This window comes from Cyclopterus lumpus, chromosome 1 (genome assembly GCF_009769545.1).
Source record: "Cyclopterus lumpus isolate fCycLum1 chromosome 1, fCycLum1.pri, whole genome shotgun sequence".
Lineage (NCBI taxonomy): Eukaryota > Metazoa > Chordata > Actinopteri > Perciformes > Cyclopteridae > Cyclopterus > Cyclopterus lumpus.
The window spans coordinates 12,458,719-12,484,851 of NC_046966.1; the positions used below are offsets into that span (position 1 = coordinate 12,458,719).

The 26,133-nt window shown below is 39.4% G+C and overlaps 1 protein-coding gene across 1 annotated transcript in view; it reads right to left on the reverse strand.

The window, feature by feature from the left end:
* Nucleotides 1-5,056: 5,056 nt before the first annotated feature.
* dnah6 (dynein, axonemal, heavy chain 6) overlaps nt 5,057-26,133 on the reverse strand; it is a 48,751-nt gene continuing 27,674 nt past the window's right edge. Inside the window, exons 48-80 of the mRNA XM_034537651.1 lie at nt 25,864-26,095; nt 25,605-25,757; nt 25,034-25,174; nt 24,224-24,466; nt 23,850-24,017; nt 23,446-23,681; nt 21,811-21,955; nt 21,564-21,680; nt 21,158-21,281; nt 20,732-20,928; nt 20,314-20,517; nt 19,423-19,548; nt 19,114-19,278; nt 18,824-18,891; nt 18,435-18,615; nt 18,091-18,270; nt 17,707-17,940; nt 16,413-16,548; nt 16,007-16,179; nt 15,729-15,919; nt 15,485-15,645; nt 15,082-15,170; nt 13,209-13,355; nt 12,927-13,065; nt 10,470-10,589; nt 10,171-10,292; nt 9,719-9,848; nt 9,358-9,485; nt 8,375-8,560; nt 7,569-7,641; nt 7,240-7,391; nt 5,708-5,930; nt 5,057-5,459 (exon numbers count right to left, since the gene is read on the reverse strand). Coding sequence (XP_034393542.1) covers nt 5,356-5,459; nt 5,708-5,930; nt 7,240-7,391; nt 7,569-7,641; nt 8,375-8,560; nt 9,358-9,485; nt 9,719-9,848; nt 10,171-10,292; nt 10,470-10,589; nt 12,927-13,065; nt 13,209-13,355; nt 15,082-15,170; nt 15,485-15,645; nt 15,729-15,919; nt 16,007-16,179; nt 16,413-16,548; nt 17,707-17,940; nt 18,091-18,270; nt 18,435-18,615; nt 18,824-18,891; nt 19,114-19,278; nt 19,423-19,548; nt 20,314-20,517; nt 20,732-20,928; nt 21,158-21,281; nt 21,564-21,680; nt 21,811-21,955; nt 23,446-23,681; nt 23,850-24,017; nt 24,224-24,466; nt 25,034-25,174; nt 25,605-25,757; nt 25,864-26,095 — 5,188 coding nt within the window. The 3' untranslated portion in view covers nt 5,057-5,355. The remainder of the gene's footprint in view (nt 5,460-5,707; nt 5,931-7,239; nt 7,392-7,568; nt 7,642-8,374; nt 8,561-9,357; nt 9,486-9,718; nt 9,849-10,170; nt 10,293-10,469; nt 10,590-12,926; nt 13,066-13,208; nt 13,356-15,081; nt 15,171-15,484; nt 15,646-15,728; nt 15,920-16,006; nt 16,180-16,412; nt 16,549-17,706; nt 17,941-18,090; nt 18,271-18,434; nt 18,616-18,823; nt 18,892-19,113; nt 19,279-19,422; nt 19,549-20,313; nt 20,518-20,731; nt 20,929-21,157; nt 21,282-21,563; nt 21,681-21,810; nt 21,956-23,445; nt 23,682-23,849; nt 24,018-24,223; nt 24,467-25,033; nt 25,175-25,604; nt 25,758-25,863; nt 26,096-26,133) is intronic.

Sequence of the window (26,133 nt, forward strand, 5' to 3'; positions counted from 1 at the left end):
GGCCGATCCATTCCCTCTCGGAGAGGAAAAAGAAAGGCAAAGATAACATTGAACATCCTGACACGAGGAGAACTCCTGCTCGCCTCCCTGCTCCAACTGTGTGAAGGCACACACACGTTTCAGTTATTTTAACGTGGTTGTTACAAGTTACAGTACGGAGCAAACCGTTCACTCTATCTTCACATATTTGTCAGTAAAATATGGTTGTTGTTGTTGTTGATGATGATGATGATATGATGTTTCCCCTTCGATGTGGCTCTCCTCACAACACTGTACATACTGAATGCCACGGAGGTGGTCGAGGCCTCATGATGTAGTTAATGATCTTAATCCCCACTGTACCACATCATTTACCTGCCACCACCTGCACTTCACGTCTCATCAAAGTATGTTGTTCACACTATTTCCCTTCCAGCTTTCTTTTCTGCTACTTTATCTACAATTGTCTCAATGTCTTTAACAGTTAAAGTTTAAGGTAAAGCTTTTTACAGGCCTGTATTCTAGTTATACTATTTATTTTGTATTTGTAAATACATCTTACTTTATGTGAGGAAACTGAGATCAAATATGTACACCAGAGATCTCTTTAAACTAAGGCTGCAAATAATATACAATAAATTGTAGATTAATCTGCCAAGAATTTTCCTGATTATACAATCACTTCTTTTGTATATAACATGTCAGAAAAATAGTCCCAGAGCCCACGTTAACATCTTCAGATTGCTTGTTTTATCCAAACAACAGTTCAAAACACAATTTGAAGAGATGGAAATTGTGATTGTTTTAAATCTTCTTAAATGGTTCATTAATTAATACCACCAATCCTCTCGTTTATTTTTAGTATAGCTTACACCCAGGTTCTATATCCTTAAATGTGAATAGATAAATGTTTACTATTGCCAGTAAAGTCCTCCTTAACTGTGATATGAGATACATAGTTCAGCTCTTTTCAGGTTTATTATAGCTTGAAGTAATTTCACAATTTTTTCTGCTTTTTGCCATCCCTCATGCTAAACAATATTTAGTTAGTACATGATACACTGGCTATATGTAAATCACACACATTAATTAAAAATGTATTCTTGATTCGCGTGTTATTCATTGTTTATCTGAGCGAGTTACACAATGTGTTGCCAAATTCTGGAGCAATGCAAGTAGTGATTGAAATACCATGTTTGTTCTTCTGATGGATTTGTAAATGCCTTGTGATTTTACTCTCTAATACTCAGTGAGAGCCAAACACTCTTTAATCTCTAGTAACATGCAACAAGGATTACTAGGTGACCTTATGTAACAGACCTGTGTTAAACCTTCTCACCAAAGCATCCCCTCTGATCCTCAGCGGTAAGATATGCATGAAAACCTACTTTTACATGCACATTTTACGTGCTTTAGAATTCATTCTGTTAAAGTTAATCAGGGGGCCGAGAGCAGACCACTTGACTACATGTCATGTCACTATTACTCAAAGACTCATATCCACTTATAATGGACAGACGGGAAAAGTCAGTTCTGCCCGAAATTGACCGAAGTTTTTATCAAGTTTTGCAAATGTAATCCGTATTCAAAAATCTTTACATCTCCTTTAACGTGTTGCCAAGAATGTGATATTTATTTGGTTTAAACATTTAAAATATTGTCAGTTGTTGTATTAGATACACCATTGTTTTAAAGGTATACAGTAGCTAAACATTTCCGATACCTGTAGTGCAGTAGTTCTCAAATGGGGGTACGTGAAGGCACTTTAGGGGGTATGTGAGATTTGTAAAAAATATATTTAAAATTAGCATCCATTCAAAAAATATTATTTAATAAATATTCAATAAAATATAAGTGTAAGTTCATAAACAGACTTTTATATATTCTATATTAAATCAGACACTGATTGCAGAGCATTACATCTTTTTTTTCAACCAAAAATGCTTTGTGCTGGTTATACTTGATTGAAGAAATATTTCACAGCGGGTACATCACTGAAAAAAGGTTGAGAACCACTGCTGTAGTGAATCAGGTGCGATTGATACCATAAAGATGTCTGTGTGGGTTTCCCAATATGTGGCCCTATTCCGGTCCATTTGCCATTGCACATTGTGATGATTATAATCTGAAGGTGAAGACTGAAAGATGATCACTGATAAAACTGAGAGAACAAAGCTGTTTTGTTTGTTTTGTTTTTTAAAGAAACAAGTGCTTGCTATGTTATTTTGCCTCTCAAAGTTCATGTAACTCATGTGATAAGAGGGGTCTTGAGTCGCTGTGAGAATGTTACACAATGAGGAATAATGCAAACCCTTGATCACTGATCGTGGAGAATATATAAACATACATATACCTACATACATGTAATCTGGACTAATTTATGTAAATACTTTGTGAGATAACCTGACCCATTTGTTTTGTTACTCATGTTGATGTCTACATATTTAGCACACTCTTTCATGTGAGAAGCATTAATGGCATTGATCATTTTCAAAGTGTGTTAAATGACATTCTGACCAACCAAAGCGATGTGGAAGCAGCGACCACACAACTTGCTCAAATAACGGTTGCAAATGTGAAAAGTCTGTTGACTGATATTGAAAACTACATTCAAACTGAGCATATGTCTGTTTACTTTTGCAATGCTATTACTTTTGTTTTGTGTTTTGGTCAACTTGAGTGTCTTTTTCTTTGTGGTCTGTGCCTCTCCGCTCAGTATAATTCATTATTCTTTCAAAAGATGTACATAAATGCCCACTGTACATGACTATTTAGAGAAAAATAAAGGAGACGTGATAAGTACTGACATTTGAGTGGCTGACATGAAACTAAATCGTACATTTTAAAATGCTTTTACTCAGAAAGTTGTGACCATCCTCATTTCTTTCTTGTAGTGAATGGGTTATGACAGGGTTGATGTTGTTGAGACGTATATATATATATATATATATATATATATATATATATATATATATATATATATATATATATATATATATGTATTTTAGTGTGTATATACACACACACACATATATATATCAAACAATTCCATTCAAGCTTTAACATGTTGCAAACATCCTGAATGTTTAACATGGTCACACAATGGTCCTCAGGAAATGACACAGTGCGTAAGATACAGAGCAACTCCAGAAAGGACCGGCATCTGTTGATCCATTAAACTAGGAGCTCTCTGTATTGCAGCCAACTCTTTTTTTGATTGGCAAACAACTGACAATCAACGTCATCTTATTCTAGTTTAATATTTACTTATGATATATACAATCCTGGTGAATGTTTTTTTTTTTTAAAGAACATGCACAGGTGTCCAAATCATCATGACAAATTTGACCAGAACCCAAATACGACCGTGTGTCAAATCTTAGAACAGCAGCTGAATATGAGATGTTAGTTTTTGTAAAAACAACAGTTAAGCAAACTAGTTGCTCACGGTACTGGAGTCTCATCGCCTTTATCCTAAGAGCAGCTAACAATATTGTTTTTTTTATATTGGTAGGGAACTGTTGATTAATTCAATGGCTTTGAAAAGCCTAAATGACTGTTGTCAGCACCCTTGAAGCAAATCACAAATCCCTCCTAACCCACTGTCAATCGGTGCTTTTCATCATTATAAACGTGTGGATTAGTTGTGAAAGATTCATGTCAACAGCTGTCCTGAGAGCTTTTTTTAAAATCAACCATGTTTGCTTTATGTCGGAATCTCACTCTATCATTTTTTTCTCTTCTCTGCCTTTTCTCCCCTCCTTAAAAATAACTAATCTTTTGCAAACATCAGTCACGTCTTCCTTCCACTAATTTAATCCACAGAGTGTGTGTGTGTGTGTCTTTGGGATGATAAAACATTGTTTTCTTTTTTTCAGAAGCATATAATCTCCCTCTTCTTTACGACACCTAACCTAACAGCAGTAGACCAACAGCACGCCCACTGTTATGTATAATGCCTTATCTTGACCAAAAACATTAAAATAAAATTGATCAGGAGAAATATAAATTAAACTGGATGCAAAAAACTATAAAACTCTCAGGGGCAGCAAGTACAATCGGTCTGTTTTCACTTTCTGTGTATACAGGTGAGATTAATAAATAGAAAGGTTTCTCCTCTGAACTAACATGTCCTGATGATGCCCCACTAAGCCAAACAACTCATCACCATTAACAGCTTAATGAAACGTTCTATCACGCCCCTGCAAGAGATCCAAACCCTGCACAACATCAGACAGATGAATTCAGTCTAATATTCAAAGTGCATCGTAGTCTGTACACCTGTATAGAGACTACAATGCACTTTAAATATTAGACTGAACGAAGTGAAGGACAGAGATATACCGGTAGATAGTGGCAAAGTGAGATTGAATGATGAACAGAGAAAGAGAGTACATGCAGTATATATAAACTTTCTGAACGATGCACAACCTTATATGATCAATATTTTTAAATTTGACTCAAATATGTGTGGGCTTTTTGTGGGTAAAATTTGTAATACAGCATTTTGTGTGAAGCGTATGGCAAATTAAAGCTCCGTTGTGACAGATACAAATACTGTAATAGGTCAGGTCTATTTTGATATTAAATGTCTATCACCTGTACTGGTGCTTTTAAAGTTGTATTCTCTTTACAGCCCCCAGGTTGATGTTAATTTTAAGTTCCTCCATTCCTGCTTGGCTTTACTGAGCAGTAAGGGGTGAATGAGGCAATGTGCGTGACAGAGATAGAGATGGAGAACGTCTGCCCCCTGCCCCGGTACTGCAGTGGGTGTACTTAATGTGTTTGAAAAGCCATATTGTATGTGTTTGCACTGCATGCTTAAGTGATGTGTGTGGGGGTTGTGGTGGAAACTTTTCCTCATTTGATGATCATCACTCCTTGTTTCAACTGACCCCACTTTTCTATTCCCTGTTTATTCTTTAGAACCATTAACATCTCTGTTCATCCATGTACTGTATCTACTCTGCTGTCCATCCCTCCATCTTTTCTCTCCCTGAGGCTACATGTGAACCGTAATTTTCAGGAAGCACATTCATCGAATGACTTACCAGACAGCATGAATGGAGCTCTCCGCTATGGGACTCCATGTTGTTTACACCGAAAGTCTCATCTTTAAAGATCTGGATGTACTGCACCGCTCTCAGTAAGTGTCCGGATACGCAAGTGTAATGAAGGAAGCAGATAGATAAGTCGGGGCTATAGCTCGGAAGTGTGTATTACATTGTATTTGAAGTAAGTGTACATTCAGCATAAATTGTGTTTGAAAAAAAACGCAAACAATCATTACACAAAAGCTTCAGTGTTAATTCAAGGTTGTGCATAGGTAAACGTTTCAGTCACATTTAAAATTCTCTTTTGTCCTTGAATAACAACTTAATCATCCAACTGGCACAGCAGAGCAGAGGCTTTTGATATCCAATAGTCGCTGGGTCGATTGGAGGGAAGCATCACTGTCACAACAAAATTAGTTGAGTGACCTGCGTGGAGACAGAAATCAAGGGTGGAGGAAAAAGTCAAATCAAATGTGCTATCCATTACATTGCTCGATTGGTAAAAGAGATCCTGGACACCAAAATTGTTAAGGTGCCCTTGAGAAAAACAATAAAATCTTGTCTACTCATTCAGTATTGAAAGGTGTCAGCTAAATGCCAAACATGTAAGAACATAAAGTGCAATCTAAACCAGTATGTCTCTGTGTGGAGCCAGTATATATACCAGTATATACCTGTGGTGGACAGAGTCCCAGCTCTGGCTGAGGTCTTGTACAGAGGAGCGTGGTAGAGGTCAGCTTCAGGCACGTAGTTCTGCTGAGGCTCAAAGTGCACCACCGGCAGCATGGCATTCATCACCCGGGGCAACGCATCCTCAATCACCATGTTGTCATCATCCCAGCGACTGGAATCCATAAACATGCCGTGCACAAGCACACCGTTTTCTGGCTGCGGTAACTGTTGTATGCACAAATGAGATGGAGCAGCGGTGAGTGAAACATATGTATTCAGGGCCATCAAACCGTTTAATGCTTTGCTGCCTCTTGTGTTTTCACAGTAAATGTACGCAGCAAAGGATTATAATATGTTTTCACATTCACAATCGTTCTGACTGTCACTGCTCCTTCTGTAGGCTTTTATAGTTACCAACAAAACATTAAATTGTCTTTGCCTTTAAACAACTATTTTACCGAAGGTGTAATTATTTCCGTTAGCTTTACATAAGTGTGAAAACAACACATGGTTTAACAGGAGTTTAAGTGTGTGCGGACTAAGTCTTAGCTGGGAGCAGAGACTTCCTGTGGTCTCCGCTGGTTGCCTGGCAAACTTTGTTTTTTGTTAGACAAATGTAACAAATTCATAATTTAAGCTGAGAACAAATCTGAAGACAAGTTGAAATGTCTGTGGTGGCCTGTTCCTTGTTCCTGTTGTCTTCTGTGCCACATTACGGGACTCCGTATTGACTCAAACGTTGAAACGCTCATATAATGACTCTCGAGACGTTAATTCGATTTCCAACATTTTGTCGATTTATTTTCCCTTTTTTTATCAAACTTAACAAAATCATAAGTCTATGAGCTATAAGGTGAGGTCAAAGACTGTGCCGATGTCCCGTTCTAGATAACAAAAATACAACCCGAGACTCAGTCCTCTTATACCAGCTGATCCTCATCATCTTAATAGAAATAATTTCCAAAGAAAAGCATTATTTCAAATATAAATATAACATCCATTCATATGGTAAAGGAAAGACTTTAGATCAAAATCAATAAATCAAATAACATGATTTGTAACAATGTCTGATGGGATATAAACAACCGGACATGTACATTATGCAGTGCACAATTTAAGGAAATATGCAAACTTTAGTTGAGCTGTGTGCAGTGAAACCTCAACCAAAAATAATACTATTAAAGACACTATATCTGTGTTCTTGTTGCTGTCAAACCAGTCTTTTTTATTTTTATTATTTGTTATTCCCATGGACATTTGTGTTGTCTGCTGCCCTGCTATTCGCCTCAGCAATGATAGTTAAAATACTTTCTCACTATTATTATGTTTTTGGGGGCATTATTGAGTGATTATACACAAATAGATGACAGGAAATGAGGGGAGAGCAAGATGGGAAAGGGATGCAAACATTTTCCAGACTGGAGGGCACCAGAGCACCCCATGTTTAAAATACTCTCCTGGAGACAAATAGAACCACAGATTAATCAGAATCCCTAAACATCACTTCCCAACAATACACCCCCTTCTCCAGTACCTCATCGTCGATGTCCAGTTTAGTGATGTTAGGCAGAGTGCGTAGAGCCTCACAGACTTCTACCTGGTCTCGGTACACCGGCACCATGTTGAAGCGGAAGTTGAGCTCATCAATGGGCAAATTGTAGTGCCTGGCATGATTCTGAAGCACCCCTACAGGCAGAGGGGAGTACGCATGATATATCCATCATGTTCCTTTGCAAGATCTAATGCATGTAAATAGCAATAACTCAGGATATTGTTGACTAGTTAAAAACTAAAAAGCATTATTTTTTATGTAAAATAATAGTTCAAGGGTTCATTTTATCCTAGCAGCAAGCAGTTATTTACCCGTAAGAAAGCCTTGAGGAAAGAACAATCCTGAGATCCAGAACGATTTGGGCTGACCACATGTAATCCAAGTCTAGCAAGAAAAAAATGTATTAAAATTGCATATCTAAAAATCATTTTTGATTTGTGTTTTGTTTAAGAAGGCAAACATCCTGTTATTGATGGGGTCTGACAGTGACTCAACTTGGGGTCACAGTGACGTGGATTCTCTCCTCTGAGGTGGCGATCATGTGCATCACTTCATAAACTAATGCAACTGTTCTGTTTGTCCCCTTTGTGCGTGTGTCTGTGAGGGAACTAGTGATTGTGCAACACACATGTTCCGACCAGTCTCACAGAAGAACAGTTTAAGTCAGGGGAGATAAGCCAAATGCTGATAGAGGGTGTACAGAGAGAGAGAGACAGACTGAGTGAGAGAGACGGTCTGTGTCTCAGGGAAGAATCAGTGTTTTCAACTTCATGAAAACACACACACACACACACACACACACACACACACACACACACACACACACACACACACACACACACACACACACTATGCATAGTCAGATGTCATTGTCATGTCAGTGTGCGTGAGTCAGCGATACAGAGTCTTTAATCAGGAGAAATAAGTGAATCCTACTATTACATTTCTTTCTATGTTTTTAAATACTGTCTAATTAGTTTAATTGCATATCCGTCATCTGTATAAAATCCAATAGCTTTAAACAACTTTTGAATAGATTGAATACAACTCAACCTTAGCAAGTGCAGAAGACGCACATATGTGTGTGTCAGTATTTCTTTTCCTCTCCCTTTCTAACCTGGATGAAGGAGGTCCTGAGAGCCAGGTCTCTGACCCAGGATGCCAGTGGTTTGAGAGAAGGGTAGGCAGAGTTTGCCCAGTGGGTGGGAACCTGGTTGTTCAGGAAGCTTGTGTATATGCGGTCCATCTCTTCCGACATCACCACCAGACCTGCTATGGCCTTCTGCAGAGTTAGAAGAGACACCTGGGAAGCACAACAAATCATACAACACAATGAGGTGGTGTAAAGGACAGAGGCGATCTGAAAAACAAAATCAGAAAGTGAGGACAATCAGATGAAAATAAAACATGCTTCAAAGTCATTGTTACCACTGAAATGGTATCATTATGTACTCATATCAGTAAATGATATTGGCAAGTACCCAAATGTAAGTACTTGTAAAATCTATGTATCCTTAGTTTTAGTTTTTCCCAGATCATTTCATGACAGAAAATAATTCTGGTAATCCATTTTCCAAGTCTGATCGACATGTATTTCCTTTCCTTTGTTAATGAAACGTTTTAAAATGTACATTATTTGTATAATAACAGGTGACACAAATGTGTCTGGTAATCTTTTACTCAAAATAGGACTAAAAGGATTCATGTTTTCTTCCAGTTGAGTTTTAGTTGACATCATTTGCACTATAGATGTATCTTGTGTTTAGATTGCGTGAATAATGTAAAAGTCTCCTGGAAGAAAACATATATACTGCGAGTACTACAACAACAAAAATGATCGAGACCAAAACAAAAAGCACAACGGTTTTGTTGGCAATTCTTTTTCTCATCTGGCAAAAACTTGTTTTCAACTGTTCTGAGGCCATAAACAATAAAGGCCAGAGAAAACAATAAAAATCAGTCTTAGAAAATTGATGACCAGATTGTTTTTTTTCAGTTGCCTCTCAGGGCTTCTGTATTGTTCTGATGGGTTCACATATAATTACTCTTGGATAGATGTAGCAAACATTGCTGGAGGAAGCCAGATGTTCAGTGAGTCACCTTGAGCACTCTCAGCAGGTGGTTAAATCGGTCCGCCTCTTGGCCCAACACAGTTGTCAGAGAGTTAAGGCGATCGTTTTCATCCCGGACATACAACGTTTCAACCGCCTCATCCATGTCGAGACGCTCTGCATGGACAGGTGGACCAGAAGGGAGACAACCCGAGAACACAGACAAAGAGAGGTATAGGCAGACAGATGGACATGGAAGAACACTGCGTTAGATAAGGAGTTGTTTTATGATACACATTCTTAGCAAAGGTTCTTTGCATGTGTACTTCATGAGGGGCATGTCTGATTGTGTCTGATTGTGTCTGATTATGTCTGATTGTGTCTGTGTGTGTGTGTGTGTGTGTGTGAACCTGGTAGCTTGGCGAGGATTGATTCAGCGAGTTCGCAGACTATGTCATCGTTACTTTTAGCTCCATGGTGGGCTGATGAGCGAGGATTTACATCAAGAATGGTGCTTATTAGAGTCATGGTTTCTTGACGCTTTGGAGACACAAACATAATACACCCACAAGGAAACATTACTGATATTTCACAGTTGCAATCTCATTCACTCTAAACAGAAATGCTTTTCTAGCCAGCCATAAACTGTAAGCAGATCCAAATTAAATCATGAATCGGCCAATAAATGATAACATTAACTGGTTAAAATGTGCTATTATTCAACACATTAGCCTTCTGCAAAACAAACAAAATGCAAAAAACCCCACTAACATCGGTCAATTAGTTTATAACATATGAAGATATGAGAAAGATTGTGATCTGTACGTATTTATTTCTGTAAGATATTGTTATTGATCCTCACCTGGAATGCCAGGTTGGCATTCTCATGCATACCAAATACCTCAGGATCATCTATGATTGGAAGACTCTCAATAAATGTCTTGTATTGCTCTAGTTCGTCCGTATCTGGGGCATAGTAGATACCTTAAACACACAGGTGAGGAAACCATTAATCCAAAGAAAACAAACAGCATATAAGCATGCACAGGGACAAATGGAAATGTCAAAATGCACACACATCTGCTATATTGAATCCCATTATATTAAGGGTTCCTGTTATTATTACAAAGAAAAAGAAAGCGAGAGCCTAAGATAAAAAACCTGAGGAGGAGTAGGCGTAGTCAGGCTCCAGGGTTTGAGGCGAGAAGAAGCCTTTGAGGATTGTCCTGAGGCAGCGCTGGTCCCAGGCATCCGTCACTCTGCCCCCATATGTGATTTCACCTGGTTACACGGACACAACAAACGCATACTGTCATCAGTCTCCATCAGGGAAATATGCATGTGCTATAGCACATGGTCCAAAGAACATTTAGGGTTTTTCCAACTCTGCGGCAAAGGGATTGTATTTAGTTTGTTAATTAATCATAGGTGCATTTTGGACAAAACATGAATTAAACCAATCAGTGTCATCGATAATTCCTTGGAAAGGTTTGGATTACACATGTTGGTAACAATCCTATGAAGCCACCACTGGAACCTAACTCTACAAATAGTATAATACTAATATTACTATTAGTGTTGTCTAATCTTCATCTGCAACTATGCGGGTTCAAACAGAATGGAAATGAGAAAAAGAAGCATTCAAATGTTGATTTAGAATTTTAATGTTAATCTTATGAAGGCTTTAATCTGCTTCTGATGCGGTAAAACTGACACAAGATAGAAACACAGCTGTCTGTTTGGATCAATCTATGTATAAAAAGACAACAACTGAAGATGTAGATACATCATTCAGTCTGTGAACTTTACACAGACGTCTTACTGTGTTACATATGGTAAAGAAAGAGATGGTGAGGGAGAGACATACAGAGAGCACAGCAAAGGCAATGGGCAGTCCACATACGACACAGTGGGCTGACAAACCAGTCTAGGCTGGCTAAGAGTTTAAACACACAAACATACAAAAAACATACTTTTTCTTCTTCACTCACAATGATTTAAAGAGACTTAAATGATGGGACAATCCATTGACAAGTGTCAGGAGTGTCTCCAGCTCCTTAACTTTCAATGTAACAATGCACAGAAAGGCAAACATGTGTGGCTAGTAAGGAAAGGAAGACAAGAGGGAAGGAAAAGTGAACAGACAGCTAGGCCTAATATTACCAAAGAGCAAAAAGTAAGATGAAATTATGTTTAACACAAACATTTCAGTGCTTAAAATACATACTTTCTCAAAGACATAGTTATGTAAAAAAGTAAGTAAGGGAGTGAATAATCAGACAAATCTCTGCTGAAGCTTTTAGAAAGCTGCAGGCCTGGTGAAGCTGGCAGAGACTTTTTTGCACAACAGAGGAACTGTTCCTTCTAAAAGAGGAAATGCAATATCATGCTTGACTTTAGCCCAAATTCTTTCCCTCAAAGAGTGTGTAGCTCGAGCACACAAATACTGCCAGTATTAAGGATTAAACTAATAACACAGTCGTGTGATAACAACAATGAGAGACAGCAATTTGATTGTGGAGTGGTACGCTCCCCTGAGACTGAACACAGTACATAATCATTTGAAGGTGTATTTGAAAACCAGATTAGGGAAACAAATTAACTTTAGCGATATGATGAGTTATTGTTAATGAAAGAGATCCCTACCCTCTCCTTTATATTAAACTTTGAAGATGTTATGAAGATCCAGGAGAGAGAATATTAAATACATAATATAAAATTACATAATTCAATTAAAATGTAATTTGTGCCCATATGTGTGCTTCGGATATGTGACAATAATACAAATAAAATAAAAAGCGGGGCCAATTGTGTGCCAAAAGTATGCATTACCTCATCTAAATATGGCAAATAGCACTGGAGCACAGAGACACTATTTGCCTGGCAGTGCAGTTCAAGGTGCATTTCACCCTCAGTAGGTGCTTTGAAAAATACACGGTTTCTTTTGTTTTATTTGTGAAGGTGTATCGGACACAAATGCTGCACAATCCTTTAATGGATTCGGCTTTCACTTAGAAGACACACTTGGCTAAAACTAATGCAGTCTAATACAACAGTCCTGCAATACATTCTGCCTTTGTTTAGTTAGATGTTTATTACATTTTGGAGGATGTAGTTTGTTGTGCTGAAGAATTGTATTATGTTATACTTATACCTATTCCACCATTATTGATTGAAATGGTTTGCTATGTGAAATAATTTGATAATACAGGACCATACCATTCAGATTTTTATAGAAAAAGAGTTTTCGTTGTGCATGGATCTGGAGTTTTCATTTTTCTATGAACAAAAAGTCAAAGGAAATAGAGGAATAAAAGTACACTGAGTAAGAGTTGAACAAACGTGGGATCACAGCTGCAGGACAAAGTGAAATTGTGTCACAGAACTGACCTGCTTTGTGAAATCAGCTAAATATTTGCCTTCCCCATTTCACACAATACTGAACATGTGTGCAAAACAACAGTCAGCCAACAAATCTTAAGTTTTGTCATTATACAATTTTCAGACCAAATAAGCGCACGCACAACCCCTAAAACATCAATATGCATGTGTGTACGCATTTAGATAGACTCGCTTGCAAATACACACACATTTATCCCTGTGTGAAAGCTTCCCTACCAGTGATGTAGATGAGAGCGTCCCAAGGGATTGTGCCGTCTTTGCAGTAGAGGTTGAGGTTGAGCAGAGCACACTCTCTGTCACTGTCGTTAAACTCATAGCGGATGTTCCAGCCCAGAGGACCAAACTTCTTCCTCTCCTAAGACACATGCAAAACAAGACACAAATAAGGACAAATGTAGAAGCACAGGCACATACCCAAGTAAACACATACAACAGAATGCAAGAAATACAGAGCCGAAATGATCAAGCATGTGTGAGGTGTGTGAAACGGTGTGTAACCTGCAGGATTGCATGGAAAAAGCACATTCCAAAGATGATCTTCCTCCACTGCTGTCCCAGAACGTGGTCTTCGAAGAAATTGCTGGAGATTTCTGTGAAGGCCCGTCGCATGTTGGCTCTGAGGCCTTTAGGAGGCTCATTAGTCACCTGGCAACAACAACACAGAGGCACACAAGGCTTGATGGCTGCGACAGAGAAAACAACGTTGAGTTCTGCTTGGACTGCCAGAACGTTTGGGGCCCTGCTTGGGTCAATCTCACCCTCCTGGTTTTGCCGGAAGGTTTTTATTCGGAAGGGGACTAACAATGATATCGAGCCCTGAAACCTTGGAGTAATAATAACAACAATGGCGACCACTACAGACATTCAAGCTGCTATCAAGGCTGTTCTAAACTGAATACAAATACCGAACAAAATAAATAAGCAAATTATTATTTACTACAATATGCCGGGTTGAAAGTCTGCAACAGCTATATTTCCCTGGCATCTGCGATGGCATCTCGCGGTCCATCTTCTATATTCTTCTTAATTCGTCCTCATTTGTGCCAACCATTAAAATCTAAGTTTTTTTTTTACAAATCCTCCTAGAATAGATACCAGGTCTATGTGGGAGAATTACCCCGACATCTCTGACATTCACTAAATGGCCTCGCTTTCGTTTTTTGGGCTTCTGAATAACATACAAAGTATGTTGTCATTGCGACACATCACCTAGTCCTAGAGACCGACAACTACATACGATTCAGGCAGATACATTAGTTTCTAGTGATTGGAAATCGAGTGTAACGAGTTCACAATTCTGACCGATATTAGGCAAGAAGTTTTTACCAGATAAGGTCTGATTGGATTTTGAGTGGGGTCATTTTGACTAATACTGCATTTGCGATATGTTTTGAAATATTAGAGGGTATGATAACAGTCACACAGTTATTTTTCATTTTCATTGAGAAAAACAAATTAAATCGTAATTGCATAGTTGCATTGTTCAGCCCGAAGCCAGATGTAATGAAATTCCCTCCAGCCGTTTCTGAGAAAGATAGGAGGTCACGGGGACCCTAACCACCAAAATCTAATAGTTTCCTCCTTTTTCTGAGAAGAGTCACCACACATTTACAGGATCTGTGATGGGATTACATTTTTTTCTTGAGTCAGTTTTACTTACATAGCCAGTGGAATTAAAAACATGCAATCCTAAAATATAAATAATTGGGCTAGTTTTACTACCACACGGCTTTGCTGACATGGTATAACGTTTAAACTGATGTTGTGACACTTATTTTCATGGAGAAAGCATGCAAAATGTCACACAACTTTTCAGTAAAATTAATGCAAATCACGTCCAATTAGACTTCTTTGTACTCATTCCAGACTTTTCCTTATCCAAGCAAACTACAATGCCATTGTTGAATACTTTAGAATATTACCATCAGCATCCTTTTGTAATTAATTACCTTTCTTCAATCTACTATCTATAGAAACACAGCAGTATTGACATGCATTATTTATAGTCCTTTGTACAGAATCAATATGTGCATAATCAACTGTAAGTTTCGAACAGAAGTCTAAGAAATTAAACACAGTATATGTATTTAGAATATTTATTTTAAAGGCATGAGGGTGTTAATACTTGTCATGAAGAACAATAATGAAGAGCCATGTGCAGTTGCAGAATGCATAATTATCTTATTAACTGTTTCATTGTTTTTCAAAGCTGGACTTCAATTTGGAAGTGAATCTTTCTTAATCCTGCGAACATTAGTCTTTGACAGACAGTCTTCAAATGAGATTAAGTGAAATTATAGAGTGTCAGAGAGTGTGTGTGTGTGTGTGTGTCTGTGTATGTATGTATGTGTGTGTGTGTGTGTGTGTTCACCTTGACAGAGTTCTGAAGCACTGTAACAGGAAATACTTTGGTCGGCATGGAACTGAGAAACAAACGGAAGTTCTCGTCGATTGATGTGTCTGCACAGGAATAGAAGGGAATACTATTCAGTCATAAACAAAAGAAAACATAGTGAGTGTTATTCTAACGACAGAGAGTAACATGCATTGAATCTTTTCACAAAACAAAACAATCATCTAGTCCCGGGATGCGTGTTGCTCGTGTTTTCTGTATTTACTCTGTGCTTTTCTTTTCAAGTTGAAGCGAGGCAGGAGCAACAGTGCAAAATGTAATCACAAATGTGTACATCTGAAATAGGTGTCACGCTGCTCTGCCCTCATGTGCACAGCCACATGGTGTAAGTGTTTAAACCGCTGTGGCAATGTGGCAATACCAGGTTCAGTGAAGGTCTTGATGAGCTCCTCCATGGCTAACATCCAGGAAACAGCCAGATGACAGTTCTGCAGAAAGACCCATTTGCCTGTCGTCATTGCTGCATGGATCATCTTTTCTGCTATTGGCCCCTGGCCTTGACCTAATGAGATGGACTCCACCCTGAGCGAAAGAGACCCTTGTGATTATGCGTTGCCTATATAAACACACCAACCCTATATCATCTGTTCTATCTTGTTTTTTACCTGTCAAGACAACCTCTCTCTTTCGCAAAGCGCTGGAAGGCACCCATGGGGTCGGATCCTGTGCTGAGAATGAAGACCAGTGGTGTGGAAGGGGACATGTCATTGTAGAGGTTTGCCAGGTCTACGGGAGGGTTCTCCACAAACTGCTTCCCTATGCTGACAATCACAAACTCTGTTGCTGCAAACACCACCTGGACAAGATGTGAGGGTGTTGGTCAGATAACAACAGGAAAGAAGGGTCGAAAAAATGTCTTTCTACCGATTTCATCTTGGCTCACCTTTTCTTCAATGAAGCTCTTGATCAGAACTAGCTTCTGGAAGGCCCCCAACCTTTCATTCCAGTGGCCTCTGATCTCACTCCCTTGCTTCACTTCTTTGGACTCCCCAAGAGGACGCAACTCTGATACATAGCCTTCCCATGTCTCTGGATTAATAGATGCTTGAAAACAGCCTAAAGGAGAGGCGTCATTTAATGTGATACAAATCTTCTTTATAAATCACTATGTGGCAAAAGAATTATATAATATACAAGAATTAGAATATTTAAGCCTGACAGAGCCTGACAAATTGTGTTCTGTTAATAGGTCAAATGTTCTAGTTTTTTTACATTTAGCACAAACATTATGCATCTTAATATGCTGATTATTGCCAGATCAACCAGGATAACAGTTGGGTTGGGTTTACCTAGCTCGATGTGGATATGCATTCGGGTGATTTCCTTGGAGATGCCCTTAAAGCAAGGCAGTGTGTCCTCCAGCTCGCAACACGTGCGCCAGTAAGAATCACTGAGCCATGGCACATTTGGACGTTCTGCATAGTCCTGAAAGAAGGACAAATTGAACAGCAGACGATTATGACCATAAAGGAAGGAGACGGGAAAGAAATGGAGCACAGACCTTCAGCAGAGGGGCAGTAAAGAAGAATTAAAGGATGTCAATAAAAGTGTCAAAATGAAGTAAAAATGATTTAGAACAGGGCCGGTAGACATAGCAGATAAGAGACGGGTATTCGACAAATTTGAAATGCACTAAAAATGTGCATGAGAATCATAGATGATGGATGTATTGAAGCAACAATTCAATAAACAAGGCATTAACAGGAGGATCACGAGGGCTGACAGGCAGCACCTCCAGCCGAAGTTATGCCACTTAAATGAGAAACAAATGGTGGATGAACGTGGGAATATACCCCTGATGAGCACCGACTGATCTGCATTGTGGTCACAAAAGTGTCTCGCTAATGCCCAAAGGGCCTTCTATTCATTGTTCAGTGCTACCTTTAACCTTCTTTATCGCTCAAACCAATGGTGCCTCAGCTGGCCACCCTTCTGATTCTCACTGGGTTTTGAGAGGTAAGACTATGATTATAAGGAAAACAAAGAAAAACATTGAAATGTAAACAAGCTGTCTTTTGGATTTTCAGATAAGAATCTGAAGGTGTCATGTCTGATTTGAGTTACTAAGACTGTTGCACTAATTGTAAAGGCCTATTAGTGTCCTACTTACAGGTTGTGAGGACAGCTGACAAACAGAGATATTCTTCTTTTCTTATCTCTCTTCTACAGACAAAATTATTTTGTCAACCTCTCCACTGACAGATTTTCCCAAATATTAATTGTCGCTTACTGTGTGTGTTTCCATCAGTTTCAGAAGTTCTTCAGCAACAAGCTGACTGAGAGACAGAGAGCCTGACTGACACTTTGTGACAAAGGACTCTCAACTCAATTCCCAACAAGTTGGGGAGAGTGAAGATACGGCTTACATGCCAACATGAGGGGGTTTTTAGAAGGAGAAAAAAATCACCTTGTTTATCTGCAGTCAAGTGGATCCTGCCAACAAACTGTACTAATTCTCAATTTCTTTTTTTTTTTATTAACTATATATATATTTTTAAACTCATGACAGTTAAATGATGTTATATCACTATCCCGCCAGGCAATTACATCAATTAAGCCGGAACAAAAACATTTCCATCTCACCTTTTCCAAAGATACAGCACCTTTTAGGAAGTGCTGCCACTCGGCATCGGAAATCTCCCCACGCTGCCTCATGATTTCTATGCACAACATGAAGCTGTAGATAAGCTTGTGCTGCTCGAAGAGGCCACGGGACACGTTGATGTAGGAGTTGAGAAGAATCTGGTCCAGCAGGATCTGAAGACGATCTTCTAACACGCTGCTCTCCTCTGACGTTTCAATGGTGGAGTTAAAGAGCTGAGCGTGGAGAAATAAATGAACATTAAGAATGGTATGGAAAGATATTGAACAAGAGGAACACAAGTATGCTACATGAGGACTTGAAGTCATTTGATAATGTGAGCTTTACAAAAGCTTAAAAAAAACAATGCCTGGTTACTCACTTACCTGTTTGAAGTACTTGAGGGAGAACTGGTACATTGGATCAATCTCAGAAAGACTGGCAATGACAAAGTACAAGACTGAGCCTCGGGTGGCCACAGGTCGGTAACGCTCCCTTGCAGAGTTGATCATCAGCTCAGTGGCCTCTGCCTCCTCCAGACGATGCTTTATGGCCTCTGATGTCACCTGAGGAATGGTGGAAAAAGGGAGGAAAAAGAAAACAAAAAAAGAACAGAGCAGATATGGTAGAGGAAAGGATGGAAACAGAATAGGACAATATGATAATACCAAGTGCAATTCCAAACAAAAGGGGAAATGGTAGATGATGAAAACATCCATTTGATATTTACCTTTGACTCCTGGAGAGTCTGAACAAGCTCTTTGTTGTCAAGTACATTTCCCTCAGAGGTGAAGAGAAGCTTGAGGATGCGGTCCTCAATCTCTTTTAGCTGGTTGCGGTCAGCGTTGATGCACACAATCAGCTCGTTCCTCTGTTCTTCAAGATGTGGACTCTCCAGACGCACCACGTCACTAGGGGTTGCAGGAAGATCAGGGTAGAGAAAAGAATGAGGGGGAAGAAAACGTATACAATACAAATATCACTACAGTAGCTAAAAAAGAGATTATGGCATGTGCAAATAATCATTATTGGGGGACATATAGTTATATAGAAGTTTGTAAAGGTGGATCATGTGGTTTGGGGAGGTTTTTTTCCATGTGTGTCTGCGCATGTATGTACCTAAGCAGTTGGTCCTCCAAGCCAGATTTGGTAACGGTGAAGTTGATAATAGTAACTTTGATGCATACCTGTAGGAAAAAAAGGGTCTGTGTCACTGTTCTCCTAGTAAACACAACATGCAACGTACTTCTGCAAGCCTATAAAAGGCGCCGTAGTTTTAAAATGCTTAAAATGTATTCTTTAAAAAAATCAAACAGCAGAGGTGTGTTGGTGTTAGTCTCTGATGCACAACTGCTGATGCCAGATGAACCTAAAGTAGCGATTTATAGGAGTGTGTGTGCTGTCCTTACCTCTGGTAGGTAGTGTGGGTTGGCCATCTTGGTGGTCATATAGAACCTGAAGTTTTTGTCATAGTCAATATCTGAATCTCCGAGTCGGATCAATGTCCGTCCACCAGCAACAAATGTCTGCTTTAGCAGGATGGGCTCCAGAGCTGGATCTAGAGTCTCCTTTAACTATTCACACACAGTATAAGAATGCAATAATGTGCACACACAAATACAACTTTAATCAACAAGATTGTCCAATAAAGGTCTCAAATGGAGAAAAATGGGCAGTTCAGTTAAATGCCACTAATGCTATTATCTGTGTGTTCCTACCTCTTCTAGCAGTACAGGCATGCCCATGCGTATGGCATTCTCTAGGGTACGGAGAAAGCTTGGGTCTGTCAGCTTGATCACCTTTAGACCATGCTTTGCCTCTTTAGAGCGGATCCATCGGTTGGCCTGAGGGTGAAAGAAATAACTTTAATTTAATGTGACAAAAAGACGGCCTGTTCACACCGTTTGTGAAAGAATTGTAGCACTCAATGTGACAAAGAGAGACAATGGTAACAATGGTAGTGCAGCGGGAGAAAACATGCTCAATGTTGTGTGAGTGTATAGTACATCATCCCCAGTGAATAATTCATTTGTTAGGCACAGAAATGGATTGTCACAAACAACTTGAATATCTGTCAGACCCATATCTACATCATTGTGTTTTTGTAAAGCAAGAGAGAGCAGTTGTACTAAGAAATAACAACATATAGAGTTACAGGGATGGACAGATGAGAAAATGTGACTTCTCAGTGGGCAAGACAAAGAACCGAAGCAAAATGGAGGCCTAAAAACAGAAGTGGTAACAATATTTATATCCTGTACATGTTTATAAGTCTGAGTGAGCTGGTTTGTGTCTATTCTGTGTGGGACAGCTAGGAACTTGTGTTTTTGTGTGTGTGTGTGTGTGTGTGTGTGTGTGTGTGTGTGTGTCTGTGGGTGTGTGTGTGTGTGTGCGTGTGTGTGTGAAAGAAGGAATTTGTGGAATAAACCATTAATCACTTGTTTTAACCCATTGGTGAAACATTTACATGACACAATATGGAACACTTAACTAGATTGATGGAAAATGGAACAAAAACAGGTTAATTGACCAATCATAACAAATAAGAAACCGATCCACGCCTGAAACACACTGAATAAACACTGTTTAAATCCAAGTTTGTCATTCACCTGATCCTGTGGGTCGATCATGAGAGGCCAGCGGCGGCCCTCGGTCACCAGGATCCCGTTTTCCGTAGAGACGGTGTCACGAGGCAGACCCTCTGTGTTCCACTGGCGGATGACAAATGGATCTCCCAGAATGTTGATCAAGCTGAAGCTGGAACTGATGGGGATGTTCAGTTTCTGGCAATGTATTATCCACATGTCAATTAACTGGGGAAAGGGGCACACACACACACACACATATATGCATGAGTGCATTCATTTAGTCTCCGGTTGTTTTTTTGTTTTATTTATTAAATGATTGGTTTAATGTGTTTTTGTATAATTTTTGTCTCTTTTCTTAACTGATTGTATCGCTGTACTTCTGTGTTTTAATAATATCATCCATTCTGCATACCAGAATAATTATTAACACTATACCTACCAGCTGTCTATAGTGGGAAGTAAACGCTCCATAGTAGGCCACACAAGCAGCTGCAATAAAGACATTCCCCACAACGTTGATGATCTCTTGCTCAAACAAGGTAACACTTTCTTCCCAGCGCACTTGCTCATCACCAAGAGCAGAAGTAAGCTTCCCTGCCCTGGTCAGTCGAGCCTGTGTCAGAGCCATGGTGTTAACTTTGGGGAAAGAAAGGGGTCATAGAGAAAGTGAGAGAGAGAGGAAAAAAAATTATATTAGCAAGGTGAATTCTATTTTTTTCAATTCAAATGGGTAATAAAACTGCCTTAATTTCCCCCCATCTCTAGAGATTTTAACATATTAATCCATTCAAAATATACAGTTGCTGGGCAGTTTAAAACTCAGGGAGTGTTTTAAGTGGTAACATATACTGAGCACACCCCTTACCCAAATCCTCCTTCTCATTAATGCTGCTGTCAAACTGCTCCTGCAGGACATTGATCTGGCTCTCCACCTCCTGAAGTTGTTGTTGCTTCTCCCTCAGGGTTGCCATCGTCACATCCAGCTCCCCCTGCATTGGTTGGAAAAGAAGGCAAAAAGCGACGGAGAAAAATTAATGGATTATTTAGATACAATTAGGTAAATGTTGTATTCTTATTATTTGGTCCAATGTAGGCAGGACAATCCTCTGTGAGATTTATAAGAGAATAGAGAATGGATTGTTTGATTGTAATAGACTTGACAAAAATAGCCAATTTTGACATGTAAAGCAAGGGTATGCAAAGCACAATCCATTACATTGTAATATGATTGAAACCTGTGTGCATACTGCACTCTACTGTATGTTACTGACCTGTGCCTGAGACAACTTTTCCCTCTTGGGGCCTACTTCTTTGAGGACTCTGGAGTAACGATCCATGGCTCTGACCCACATGCACATTGATGTGCACGCTTTGGATACCTTCTCCACCTAACAGCATTAACACAATAAGGAATCTCACCAAGTAGCAGGTATTGAAGTATACTGTGTTATGTTCCATAACTTATTGACAATCTATGCATAAAAAATCTATCAAAGTATTTGTCATTGAAATCCAGACCTTCTCAGGTATGAAATCAGGGTTGTTGATGTATTTTTGCAACTTCAGGAGGATCTGAGACTTGATATTGTCCTTGTCATAATCTGTCAGACGCCTGAGGAAATTGGAATCACCCAGCAACTGCCTGGCACCTTGCCAGTCTGGTCTGTAAGGAAGCAGAAGTCAGAAAATGCACAATAACAATTCATATGTGTGCATGTGTGGCTTAATTTACCTTGTGACAAAATACATTTGTTAAAATTGATGTAAACAGATTTTCAGTTTGAGTCTGGTGCATGAGTTAGCAAACCCAACCTGGAACTGTCAATGCTAGCAATGATATAAGAATGAAACACTAATTACAAATAATCAAAGCACATGGTAATGTCAACTCCTTTCAGTCACGATACTGTAAGTATAATGTGTGAATTCCACTTTGAGATACTGTACATGCTATGATTATAAATCACATTTAACAGAATGACTCACGGCATAACCCAGAACAAGAAGAAACAAAAGATGAGAGTGCATTCTATCAACACACATATTACACAATCATATTCACGTAACTTGTCATAGTGCTAAATCAGTGAGAGTTCTCGATAGTGTGCTGTGGGCTAAACAGTGGGTGTTAAAATGTGAAAATAGATGGGATGTCCAGAAGGATTGGATTAGTGCAGCAATTCAGCAGATTAATAACTGATGAAATTTAAGGGTTGACAGAGCGATGCGTACTGAGTCTAATGACTATAATATATGTGGGATTAAAAAAATCGTATAAAAATTGTATACATTTGACAGAGTGACTGCAAATCAACAGAGAATAATTGTGCTTATAAAGATGATGATACATGCCAAGTTGATGAAAGTGGCTATGATGGTGATTGTGATTATAATGCTGAATGATCATCATGCTCTATCTATGGGATGAGATCTGGATGCCTGATCAACCTTGAAGGACACAGGCAGTGGGTTGAATACATCTTTCTGTTTGATATTCTTTCTTTCTTATCCTGGATTGACATGGGAGTTGCTGGTTTACTATTAACTTGATTGGTTAGTTTGCTTGTGTCTTTGTGTGGCTGAATCTGAACCATCCCTTTAAAACACCAAAGTTAGATAATAACATCAACAAACTAACTGATAAGGGGTAGACCAGCAACTCTTGTATTCTGTGAGCTAAAATGGCAGTTTTTGTAAGTTCCCCGTCGGAAAGGGCTGTCTGACTGAAAGGTGCAGTGAAAATACTCTTTAATTTAGCATACACTAAAACTGATATAGTTTTGTAGGTGGGTCTTTCTTTTAGGTGTCTAACATATACTGTATGTTACTGATGTTACCATCAATCATAGCAATACATTTCTTTGCTCCCAGTTGCTCTGTCTTTCCAAACTGGGGACGTGCCGACCACCATCTACTGTAGTAACAAACTGACTATGGATTTAAAAACTATCCCTTTAATGTCTGATCCATGCTCTTATGACTCTAATATGAAAATGCCTGATTAAATGGCACTAGAATATTAGGATGTGACATAATTAGTGAGAAGCAAGTTTGTAATAATTGAATGGAATGATAAGAGAGACAGCGATACCTCTAATAAAACATATCTTTGGAAGAAAAAAAAAAAGTAATGTGAGAGAAAAGCACACTGACTTGCAGCTGAGCAGGATGCAGACAGCCTCCATGACGGTCATGACTAGGTCTGGAGGTTTGGTGAACACCTTGATCTCAGAGATGTCTGCCTTGTCGAGATTACTAAGGGCCTCATTGGCAACGTTCAGGGCTGGCAGAGCTTCATCCAGATCCCTCTGGGCATCATCAGCTATGGCCTGGGTGTCTTCAGCTTTGACCTTGGCCAAAGCCTCATCCTCTGACACTACTTTACGCACCTATGGAATGGATATTTTTTGTACACATACACTCCAACAATAAGAAAAGGGTAACATGCTTTTTCAGTAGCTTTTAGGAAACAACAAAGACACACTTTTTAAAGGTCTGTGTTTGTCCTACTTTAACCTCTCTCACACAAACAAACATACGCAAGCACACATACAGACCTCGTCGGCGCTCTCCTGGTCTACAGCCAGTTTCTCCATGAGGGCATCAACATCAATGGATTTTTGTTTCAGGACTGGCTCCAGAGCAGACAGGTCCACTTTCATTTTGTCCACAAGCTCATTGGTCTCCAGCAGTTTGGTCATACCATTCTTCACACGATCCCTGGCCTGTACATGAACACCCGCACCCAAAGCTATATTATCTATATTTTACATGGGGATATTATCAACAAAAAAAAAGCTAGAGTCTAGCTGGTGCTTACTACCAAGCTAGAGCAACTTGCTATTTGCTCTTCAAAGTCAGGGAAAGATTCATCCCGACAAGTAATCACTTGTACTGATAATTGCTTGTGCACTGTATTGGTTGGACTTACAATAACTAACTGCTGTCTCTTCTCCTCTAGCATGGACAGGTACAGGTTGATGAGCTCCAGGTAGGAGGTAGGTGTGGTGTAGTATCGGCGTCTCAGCTCTGAGTAAAAGCGCTCAGCCATGTCAGTGACACTAACATGTATCTCCACGCATATGGTGGAAAAGCTCTGCTTCAGCTCCTCGCTGCCAAAATCCACATTCTGGAAGAAGGCCTGAGAGACAGAGAGCAGCGCCTCACGAGGCCACTGAGCACCAAAAGGTAACGTTAAAAGAGGAAATAGTTAGACGAGGATTGCAGCCAGAACTATAAAAGATATATATCTTTTATTTAAGCTTTTGTTTATTGACACAGTGATTCAATAGAACAGCAAAATGAAAGTCATAAAATATTCACAAAATGCAATAATAAAAGACATTCAATGAAGATGAATGAAGAACATAAATTGAACAATATGTATAGAAAGCCATGAATTTAAATCCAGAATAAGCGCAGTTGTTCAGAATGGTGGATGAGAGAGGATAGTTGTAAAACAAGAACAATGCATTAAGAAAAAAGAGTGAAGAAGAAATTACATTTTGGGCATAGCTGCCAAAACCAGCAGCATGTTAGATAGATTGAAAAAGAATGGTGCATTAGATTAATTCAAGACAAGGAGAGGCATATGTTTTAACATTTAGAGAGATGATCCCTTTAACCTTGTTTGTACCAGTTAGAATAATTGTATTTATATTTTATGGCTTTCTATGGATAATAATTACCTCATCATATTTCATAATCATTTCACAACCTTAACCAAACTATCTCAACCTACCTGCACGAACCAGTCGATGGTGCAGCAGTTAACCAGTGAAGGAAACATACGACATCGGGACCTGAAGGCATCGCCCACGGGACTCATACACAGCACGATGTGCAGCTTCTCCCGTACACGGGAGATGAAATACTGGAATACCTGAGGGCAACACATAGACATGCAAAGATTCCATAATTTCCACAGGTTTGGTCTCAGCAGACAGATAACATTTAAGCCCAATGTTTTCATTACAGCTCCCTGAGGGGCACTGACTTTAAGTCAGTGCTCTTGCCTAGACTAAAGCTATTTTTGCCCTTTGTGGGAAACACTGTATGTGTGTCGCTTCTGAAATGTTGCACACTTCTTTAATGATCTTTTTTTAGCTACTGGCAGCTTTTGACATAAGATGGGTATATCTGATATTGTTTTAGATCAGTTCATTCATATCTCTCTGAAAGAACCCTTTGTGTTATTGTGCCAGGCCAAATAATAGTCTAGCACATAACCTATTGCTTGCACATGTTGTAGATATACTGTGCCTGAATGATGTATGTTTTTCAACAGTCAGCAGGTATGTCCCTGGGTGTACCTCATCCCTGTTCTCCTCACTGATTCCAACTTCTTTGGCTTTTGGGCGGGTGGCCACTAGTACTTGTTCCAGCTCATCTTTCTCAAAAAGGTTAGGCACTTCGCCAGAGTTCAGCATGTTGTTGATATCCTCCAAAAACCCTTCCACCACAATCTACAACAGGAAACACAGAGTATACAACATACTTGCATGTGCAAAAACAATCTGCAGTGATTCAAATGTGTATTATTTTCTTATAAGCCAAGTCCGCCCATCATACCTGAGTATCCGTAAAGAGGAACACCATATCCTTGCCCTCCACACCTGCCATCTTGTAGAGCCTCCTCAAGTCTTCATGGAAACTGTCGTAGTTGTAGCCTCGGCTCAGTTCGATCTCGAAGCAGCAGTACCCGCACATGTGGGATGCCAACCGGGTGAGTGACTGCTTGCCTGTACCTCCCACCCCTACTAGCAGGGCATTGCCTCTCTCCTGGCGAATCATACGGGAAATCCTAGGAGATCAGAAAAGTGAAGGGAATGTTGTGCATTG